This window comes from Arachis duranensis, chromosome 8 (genome assembly GCF_000817695.3).
Source record: "Arachis duranensis cultivar V14167 chromosome 8, aradu.V14167.gnm2.J7QH, whole genome shotgun sequence".
Taxonomy (NCBI): domain Eukaryota; kingdom Viridiplantae; phylum Streptophyta; class Magnoliopsida; order Fabales; family Fabaceae; genus Arachis; species Arachis duranensis.
Genome location: NC_029779.3, coordinates 17,963,578 through 17,973,793, shown reverse-complemented (window position 1 = coordinate 17,973,793; position 10,216 = coordinate 17,963,578). Strand labels below are relative to the sequence as shown.

Here is a 10,216-nt window from a genome sequence, read left to right as displayed (position 1 = left end):
AGTTGAAAGATGAGAGCTGTTAGATGAAAATTTAGTCAAACCAATCAAATTATCTAACCGCTCTCACCTATCAACTTCATATGAAGGTAATTACACCTAAGTTTGCACCATTTTTTAAAAGTAAGATTAATTTAATTTACCAAATATATCTTTTGCGATTTCAAAAAGAAACAAATAATGTATTATCTTTTGTTTAATTAAAAAAAGAGTACAATTTTATTTAAGTTATTTAATATAAAATATTATGTTAAAAATTAAAAAATAAAATTTTTCATCACTTTTATAATATATTTTTTAAAAATAACAATTTTAAAAGTGATTTTAACTAATATTATCCAAATAAAATTTATTTTATTAAAATCAATTTTGGTAAAGAATTACCAAACATAAATCATGTTGATACAAACTTATTTCTATCCAAAATCAATTCTATAAAATCACTTTCATTCAAACTCTAGTTTGACCAACCACAATTCAAACACACACTATGGCTCTGTGAGGACCACATGCAATCAGGGGATGAAAGCGGCAGGGGATATATCGTTGTGACATGACATGATATGATATGATGACATAGATAAACATACATAAACATCGCATGAATGACAAAAGCTTTCCCGCGAAAATAAAAGCAAACAAAATTTCGCTCTCCCTACTCTCCTTATATTTCGTGGCTTCGCATGTAAACTTGCTATATATTGCATGCAGCGTTAATACTCTCATAGCATCCCCTACCTATCCTTATTTTCCTAACAACCTCAATAATAATAATAATAATTATTATTATTATAATAATAACAAACTTATATATATTTTTATTTATTAATTATAAACAAAAAGTTAAAAACCCTTAATTTCTCACTTAAAACCCCCCTTTGTTCACACTATAAAACCCCAACCCTCTCTAACTCTCTCTCGCTCTCACTGCTTCTGGATTTTTGATCACAGTCCCATCGTCGCCGAGTTTTCCGATGTCGAGTCAAACTTCCGCTGCTTTTCTCGACGACGAACTTTCTGGAGCCTCGTCGCTGTCGTCGTTCCCGTTTTCTCAGCCACCGAACTCCCCTTATCAGCCGAACCAAAACCCCTATGAAATTCAAACCCTAGACGACGCTTTTGATCGTCTTTCTGTCTCCCCTTTCAGCTTCAACAATCTCCCGCCATCTCTTCCTTTCGATCATCGCGATGGTTTCAACGCCGTTACAAAAACCGAGCCTTTTGATCGCCGTGGCCATCAACACCTTCAAAGCTCCAATCTTGTGGGCCAAATTCAAGAGACACATGGCGGCTCCATCAACAACACGAGAGCTGCTGCCAATGCTGCCTTGGTGACACCGGAGAATAATCCTCCGGAGGGACACGACGGAGACGCTGGAAACTCGAACGGCATTTGGCCCGGTTCTTCCAATAGAACAATCGGTGCTTCAAGCAGGTCCTACAGCTCTTCAATGAATGATTTTTTTCCGAGTGGATACAGTAGCAGGGGTTTTCCGAGTATGCCGTTTTCGAATGGGGCTGTTGATCAATTTCATCAACGAAATTCGGGTGTAGGAGGTGGTTCGAGTTTACCGGTGGCGGCGGGGTTGAATAATATTAATAATAACAACAATAGCGTTGGAGGGCGTTCTTATCTGTTCCATGATTTGCGAGGAAAGGTTGTGATGATGGCTAAGGATCAGAACGGAAGCAGGATTTTGCGGCAGAAGTTGGAAAGATTGACCCCTCAGGAGGTTTCTTTGGCGTTCTTGGAGATGATAAATCATTTTGCTGAGTTGATGGTTGATCCTTGTGGGAGCAAAGTTGTTCTTGATATTCTTAAACTTATCAGGGAACAACAGAGGACCCTCATCATCATGATGATAACCAAAGTTAATTTACAGCTTGTTGAAATATGCCTTAACCCTCATGGGTACTGAATCTTGGTTTCTTTTAGGACTTTTTCTTTTTTAAATGTATCATTATATATATGTGAAGAAGTGCTTTTCTTTTTCTCCTACTGCCAGGTCCTGCACTGTTGAGAAATTATTGGAACATGTTACCAACCAGGAGCAACGAGCCCTTATTGTGAGAGGTTTAAGACCTGGTGCTGTTTCATTGGCTACTGATACACATGGTCATAGGGTACTTATGTATTGTCTTAAGCATTTTTCTCATGAAGAGAGTAAGGTACTGTTTGTTTGATTATTTTTATTTGTTGTCGACTTTAATACTTGGTTTCATGCTTTCAACTTTTAGGTAGTTATATCCATCTGAGTTTAGAAAATTTTTTTTTCTTTTATTTGTCACATCAAATAAGCATGCATGTTGTTGCTTTTATTATTTTCTGATTCGTGTGGCATTTGCGCATTATTGCGTTGACATCTTCTGATGAAAATTCTGTATACAAGTCTGAAAAAAATGTGGATGGTTTTATACTTGTATTTGAAAATAGTAAATTTCATGTGAATTCTGCCTCAAATTGACTAAGCTTTTACCACTTTGATCCCAAATAATTTTACCTATGAGTTAAATTTGAGTGAGATAAAAACAGTAGCTCCTTGATATATTGGAACTGTGCAAATATTTCTTCTTTGTGTTGCTTAATATATTGGACTTGACTTCTATATACGTGATTTGGGTTGAAACTTGTTTTCTTGGTTTATGGAAGTGCTGTTTACCTGTCATGATTAAAACATTCCAGAAATTATTATTGCATACTAATTCTTTCTTAATTTTCTCTCTCCACATTTGGTAGGTTTTGATTAAATTTCTTCATACAAAAGAAGTCCATTGTTGATTTACCATACTGGACTGTATAACATTAACATATAATCAACATATAATCATATATAGTTTACCTTCAATTTTAATTTTATTAATTCTTTTACCTTTATTGCTCTTCTTGCTTAATCCACTATTCCACTTATGTATTAACTTATTTATTACTTTTATTTTGAGGTAGATGAAATCAATGTGATCATTTGGATCATTAGGCCTAGTTTGTCAAATTACATTCTTTTGTTTTTCTTGGCTTCATTATGTTGATCTGATTGTGGAATTTTATTCACAGTATCTTCTAAGCGAACTTGCAAATCACCTCTTTGGGATCGCGACAGATAAGACCGGTTGTTGTGTGATACAAGAATGTGTAAAATATGCACATGGACAACTCAAACTGCAACTGATTGCTGAGATTATATTGAATGCTCAACAACTATCCGAAGACTCTTACGGGTTTATATCTACTGAGCACTACAAAAATTTCTCTTTCATAACAAATGTAGAAATTAACGCTATACTTATATTTTTATCCTGTACGTTTGTTTCCTTGTGTGGCAGTAACTATGTTGTACAACATTTATTGGGTTTGCAAATACCAGCAGTGACAGAAAGTCTAATGAGACAGCTTGAAGGGTCATTCTTTTATCTTTCATGCAATAAATATGGAAGTAATGTTGTGGAGAAGTTCTTTCAGTGCTCGGAAGAACAGAATGCGGCACGTATTACTGTGGAGTTGCTCTGCCACCCAAATGTAGCAATGCTTCTTGTAGATCCCTATGGAAATTATGTTATACAATCGGCTCTGGTGATGTCCAAGGTTAGTGCATACTACTAATTATGATTTAGCCACTTGGGCCAACTATCAAAAAGTATAATTGCACTTATAGCTTTAGTGGGCTTGGTTTCTTTATTCGGTGTATAACTGTATATGCTAAAATAATAGCTTATGATAGAGAATAGATTCTTCTCTGTTCATATCCATGCAAAATGGTTACTGATTAAATAGTATTATATGTGAAACCAAAGTAATGTTAAGGATGATTATTATAAAGAAATACATATAATAATGAGCAGAGTCAAGGCTTTTTATTATAATCTTGAGTCTAGGAAGTGTTATAATATAAAAAAACATTATTCTTTTAGCTGCTGTCTCCTTGTATTGGAATTTGGATATTAAAAAATGTGTAGGAAACATGGATTATTGGTACTGGCATGGAGCGATAACTTTGTTGATTTCTATGTAATTGTTTAAAGCAGGATCCTATTAGAAGTTCCATATTGCTGCTGATCCAACAGAATTATCCAATGATGCGTAGCAATGTCTATGGCCAAAAGATTCTTGAGAGGTTTGACAGAGGCAAAATACGCGCACACAATAAACATCACAACTATGAGTAGATTTTTCGTATTTAACTCCTTTTAGATATCTCCTTCCTCTCCGTCCCATTACTCCCATACTACATAGCAATGTTGTTGTCTTTAATTTTTCTGTATCCGAAATATAAAAAACATTGATGCTTAGTTTTAGTTTGTGTTTGTTTGTAGTTGTGTGTTGATAGTCTGTTCGTTTTTTTAGTTAGCTGGCATGGGGTGGAAGGTCTTTTTGTATAGGAGCTAACTGTCATTGGTGGTATAGACTCTGATATTCTAAATGTGTGTATTGCTATAAGAGATTTTGCTATGTATTTTTGTGTCAAATAAAGGGATCGTGTTCTTTTTCTCTCATCTAGCTTTTGTGACATTTTCTTAGCTTTAACATGTGGGTATGATTATATTGCAAACTTTACTATGATTTATGATTGTCATGTATGGTTCTCTTATATTGCAAACTTTACTATGTAATTTCTCGAATTGGAGTCACTTTCACGAAGATAATGGGGTTATAATCTCTTATTTGAATTAATTAATTTAGTTAAGGAGGAACTTTCTGTAATTTGTTCATGCCATTTTTGTTTTTTTTTTCAAGGTAAGAATATATTTCATTAAAATATTAAATAATGAAACATAGAAGTCCAAGTCAGGACAGAACAATTTAACAGTGGGGATCCCCCAAGGACATACTTGATGAATAAAATAGGAATCATCTAATTTGTTCATGCCATTACACAGTGCAAAATTTGAGAATTTATTCTAGTTATACCTATTACCATTCCTTCTAGTATAGTTGAAGTCTTGAAGAGAGGAATGGTTGTATAAAAAGGTAATTTTTTTTTAAAAGATTATATGTTATTATTTATTCATTACGAAGTAAGTGATTACAGATTTACAGTTGCCATTTGATGATTCTTTCTTTTCCTCTCACCAACCCTTTCAGTTTTCAGTTTTCACACTGGTAAGCGGTAATCTTCTTCCTTTTGTTTTTCTTTCTTCTTTCTTCTTTCTTGTTCTTTTTTTTCTCTCGAAAATTATTTGCTTTCTTATATTAGTAAAACTAAATCAGAACAAAATTGCTAATGGGAGAACGTCTCCTACTTCTTAATTTTAGATATTAATGATCAAAATCAATTAAATTTTATGTCTCTAAAACAGCAGAAAAATAGATGCGTTAAACACGCTAGTTATTATAAAATTATCAGTAAATAGTAATTAAGAATGTTCTAATACATTGTATAGAAAAATGTTAGCACCATCAAAATTTATTATTTATTAATCATCAACTCAATTTTTTTTATTTGGTTTGATAAAATTTTTTGGAGAGGAACTTGTACTTTTTAAAAACACAAATGAAAATACTTAAGATAAGTTTTTTAAAGTTGGCTTGTGTTTATTAAAATTAAAAAGTTTAATATAATCCTATACAATAATAAATATCCAAAATTATCCTTATAAAGTATTAACACCAAAAAAATAATTATTCTTTATTATATATATGTTTATTAACTCCGCCTATGTTACACTTGCGGTACATAGCCGGTCCCAAGTCCGGATAAAGGAGGAGGGTTGTGTTAGGTCTTCGGCAACCAACGTAAAAATATAGCCGAACCCCCCATGACATGAATCAAAGACATTATTGCGCTAAAATTAGGAAATCTAAGCCAAACCCAATCCTAGCTAGGTAGCATTTCTTTCCATTTTGTAGATAATTTTATTGATTGTTTTGTTGGCTAATGTGATCCAACTTTAATGTCGTGCAGAAAAGATGGCTTGGAAGTCGGCTGCCATGAAAACTCCTCGTACAACCAAGAAGAACGTTGTTGCCCGAAATATACAACTAAAGGAGATTGGTAAAACGGGCGATCTTTCTTTTCCTTTTAAATCGGGTTCAGGTGCTTCGACATCTGTAAAGGTTATTCCTGACCCGACTCCTATTCCTTCTAATTCTGGTAATCAAATAGTTCTCCTCTCGCCTTCTATTCTCAAGCCAAAACTTAAAAAAACGTAAGACTTCTGACTCAGGGGATATCTAAAAGCAAGGCTTTGATGCGGTGGCATTTTGTGAGAAACACATCTTTTCAAATAGTTTTATAAGTATGAATAATATTTCTGTAAAACACCATCTTTAAGTCTTAGCTCAGGGTGGGATAAGAACGGCGAGAGTGTACTCTACTTTGCTGAAGTATCTTAAAGAGACTCTCCTGGGTACTACTTAGTGATCTTTGTCCAATTTGATAGCTGAGGTAGCATCTTTGCGGGAGGCTAAGTTGGAGTTGGAGAAGGAGAAGGAGGTCCCTACGTCCAACCTTGCAAGGCTTGGGGAGAGGGTGAATCAATCCGAAGCTGCCTGTGCCATAATAGAGGGTTTAAAAAAAGGCTAAAGAGAGCTATACCAGAGTCTTCAAAGAGAAGCTAGATTTGGTGGATGAGGTCACCAAGGCTAGGAAAAAATATGCAGATTTAGAGGAGACTATAGATCAGAGGATGGATAAGTTAGTGGAGAATTTAAAAGAGCATCTCCGAGTTAGACCTCTCCTTCATTAATCTCGACATGGTCGTGGTTGATGGGAAAATTGTCCTTACTCCCGAAGACGAGGAAGACACTTCCATGTTCGATCTAAAGACTTCAGAGGTTCGAATTGAGGGGGCCTCTCAGAGCTTCCCAACTCGGATAGAGGACGAGCCTATTCCTTCTCAGCCTGAAACTCTCTCGATCTCCTCTGTGCAACCCAAAGACACTTCCAACATGACTTCCAGTGAGTAGATCCCTCCTTCTCAATTTTAATGAGGGAAAGAAGACTCTTCCGAGCTTTGGTTGGTTATGCACAAGGGAAGAAGATCAAAACTTTGACTACTATCGAAGGATTCGAGACTTCGAGGTAAAAGAGGCTCTAAAGCAGATGAAAAATGGCAGGGCAGTAGGACCTGATAATATCCCGATTGAGGTTTGGAAGGGTCTTGAAGAAAAAAGGCATCAACTGGTTAACCAAGCTTTTTAATGAGATTTTAAGGTCAAAGAAGATGCTTGATGAGTGGAGAAAGAGCACCTTGGTACCTATCTACAAGAATAAGGGGGATATACAAAGTTGCGAAAATTATAGAGGGATTAACCTTATGAGTCATACTATGAAGTTATGGAAAATGGTGATAGAACGGAGGTTGAGAAAAGAGACACAAGTAACAGAGAACCAATTTGAATTTATACCAGGCAAATCTACCACTGAAGCGATATACCTATTAAGAAGAATGATGAAGAGGTATCGTAGTAATAAAAGGAATCTACATATGGTGTTTATTGATTTAGAAAAAGCGTATGATAGGGTACCAATGGAGGTTTTATGGAAGGTTTTAGAAAAGAGGAGAGTAAGGATCGCATATATTCAGGCAATTAAAGACATGTATGATGGGGCCACAACTAGTGTGAAGACTCAAGGTGGTGTGACAGAGGAATTCCCTATTGGTATAGGATTACACCAGGGATCATCCTTAAGTCCATACCTTTTCACATTAGTCTTGGAAGTACTCACAGAGCACATCCAAGAGCCTGTGCCATGGTGCATGCTTTTTGCCGATGATATCGTCCTTATGGGAGAGTCAAGGGAAGACCTAAATAAGAAGTTGGAGTTATGGAGAGAAGCTTTAGAAGTGTATGGTCTGCGCATAAGCCGTAGCAAGACGGAATATATAGAATATAATTCTATTGCACCGCTATAAGACCGGCTATGCTTTATGGTACGGAGTGTTGGGCGGCTAAAGGGGAGCACGAACATAAGCTGAGTGTGGCAGAGATGAAGATGTTGAGATGGATGAGTGGTCATACGCGATTGGATAAAATAAGGAATGAAGATATAAGGGAGAGAGTTGGAGTAGCACCCATTGTGGAAAAGATGGTTGAATCGCGTCTCAGGTGGTTTGGACATGTGAGAAGAAGACCGATAGAACATCCAGTCAGGAGGGTGGATGAGACGGAAGATGGACAAAGGGCGAAAGGCAGAGGAAGACCTAAGAAGACCATCCATGAGGTGGTCAGACGAGATCTACATGTAAACGGTCTCACTGTAGACATGATACATGACAGAGCACAATGGCGTCGTTTGATTCATGTAGCCGACCCCACTTAGTGGGACAAGGCTTTGTTGTTGTTGTTGTATATATATGTTTATTATAGTCTTTTTTACTTTTTAAAAGCTATTTTATCAAACACAATTATAGTGCTTGTGCTTATCGAAAATCAATTTTAGTTTGATTTTACCAAGCGTGGGTATTACAGCTTTTAAAAGACAATTTTTATAAACTATTTTCGAAAAGTAAAAGTTTTACCTAATCAAGCATTAGTTAATTTCTTCCGTCTAATAATTCACAATATACTTTAGGAAGAGTTGTCTAATAATTCAAAATATACTTTAGGAAGAGTTTTAAGTGTATCAAGTAGGTATACCGGTGTTTCAATTATTTTAACCGCGTTGATCTCAGTTATAAAAAATATATAATATATATTAATTAAAATCAACGGTTAAAATTATTAGAACACCGGTGTTCTAATTACATTTTAAAATTTTTCCATACTTTATCCCATACTTTTAAACATTATTGGTGAATTGATGGCCAAATACTATGGGGTTCAAATTCAAACGGATCCAAATTAAATTGCTAATGCAATACAATCCAAACCGAAAATCAATTAAAACAACACTAATTTAGATTTGATTGGATCCTATTTTTTGCAAATAGCATGAATCGGATCGAATTTTGGATATATTTCTCAAAACCAATCTAATCAAATTCAAACCGCATAATATGCTATAATATTATTATTTTATTATTATATTTATAATACATTTAATTTGTCATACATTTTTATATTATTCATGTATTATTATTATTTAATAAATATTTCATGTTTAAAATGAGATTTATTTATTCATTTTAACTAACTTATAATTTTATTTTTATTGATATGTTATTGTTGGTTTTTCAAGATGTTTTAACTTGTATGTCATTGTTAGATATCTAAAATTTGATTTGATACTTGTTATATATATTTAATTTTTTTAATTTATAAAACTGCAAATCCAATCTAATTCAAACTATTTAAAATTGAATTGATCGGATTTTTTTTTTAAAAAAATCATCCAATCCAAAATACATCTCAAATAAAAGTAGTATTTAAATCGAATGAATTTTTTATTCAAAATCAATCCAAATGCATTGCAAATGACTATTAAAACTAATAAATTTTAATACTACTGTAGAAAGGAAGAGTAATGACCCGATCGATTATTCATGACCTAACCATAATTGAGCTTCCATGACGAGCAAGTCATGTATGTGTAAACCAAATCAGATAGAAGATAGAATACACACCAGAGTTTTGATATAACATAAATATTAGATTCATAATGAAGTTATATATATATATATATATGGAAGAATTTTAAGTGTATCGAAAATATCGGTGTTTCAGTCATTTTAATCGTTAATCTAAATTATAAAAAATATATATAATATATATTAATTAAAATCAATTGTTAAAATAACTAGAATAACTAGAACATCAGTATTTTCGGTACATTTAAAATTTTTGAGAGAGAGAGAGATAACAATTAAGGGCATTTGCCCTGGCCCTTGGAGTTCTTCATGTCCCTGTAGCAAGGGCACTCGTCCTTATTCCCGTAAGTACCAGACGGCACGCAATTACACTTTTGGCAGCAAATTCCACAGTACTTCAAGCATCTGTCCTTAACTCCTGCCTTGGCGCACCTCTCCCCACACTTGCTGTCACAAAAATCTAGTAATAATTCATTTCGTCAGTTAGTTCTAATAAATACTTGATTATTGTAATGGAAAAATTAATTAGACAATGAGGGAGGGAGTAGTAGCTCTTAATATTACCAGAACCAGCCATTGAGACATCCAAGAAAGATGAGCTAAGTAAGAGGCACAGAAGCAGTACACTTGCAAGCACCACCTTCATGTTGCTAATTCCACCCCTACAGTATATTAGTGATTGCTTCGTTGTGTTGTGGATGGGAAAAACAGCAAAGTGGTGGTGCTTTTTATAGTGACGATTAACGAAAGAACC

The 10,216-nt window shown here is 34.4% G+C and overlaps 2 protein-coding genes across 2 annotated transcripts; one reads left to right on the top strand and one right to left on the bottom strand.

Annotated features, from left to right (window-relative positions):
* Positions 1-840: 840 nt before the first annotated feature.
* On the top strand, positions 841-4,518 carry LOC107461162 (pumilio homolog 15). The gene is made up of 5 exons (XM_016079627.3): positions 841-1,909; positions 2,004-2,166; positions 3,050-3,213; positions 3,319-3,577; positions 4,018-4,518. The coding sequence occupies exons 1-5, from the start codon at positions 972-974 to the stop codon at positions 4,156-4,158; spliced, it is 1,665 nt and encodes a 554-aa protein (XP_015935113.1). The 5' UTR covers positions 841-971; the 3' UTR covers positions 4,159-4,518.
* A 5,157-nt stretch (positions 4,519-9,675) lies between these two features.
* Positions 9,676-10,216, bottom strand: LOC107461161 (peamaclein). Its single transcript, XM_016079624.3, has 2 exons — positions 10,027-10,216; positions 9,676-9,922 (listed from the first exon to the last, which is right to left on the bottom strand). Exons 1-2 carry the CDS (start codon positions 10,106-10,108, stop codon positions 9,738-9,740), a joined length of 267 nt encoding a protein of 88 aa, XP_015935110.1. The 5' UTR covers positions 10,109-10,216; the 3' UTR covers positions 9,676-9,737.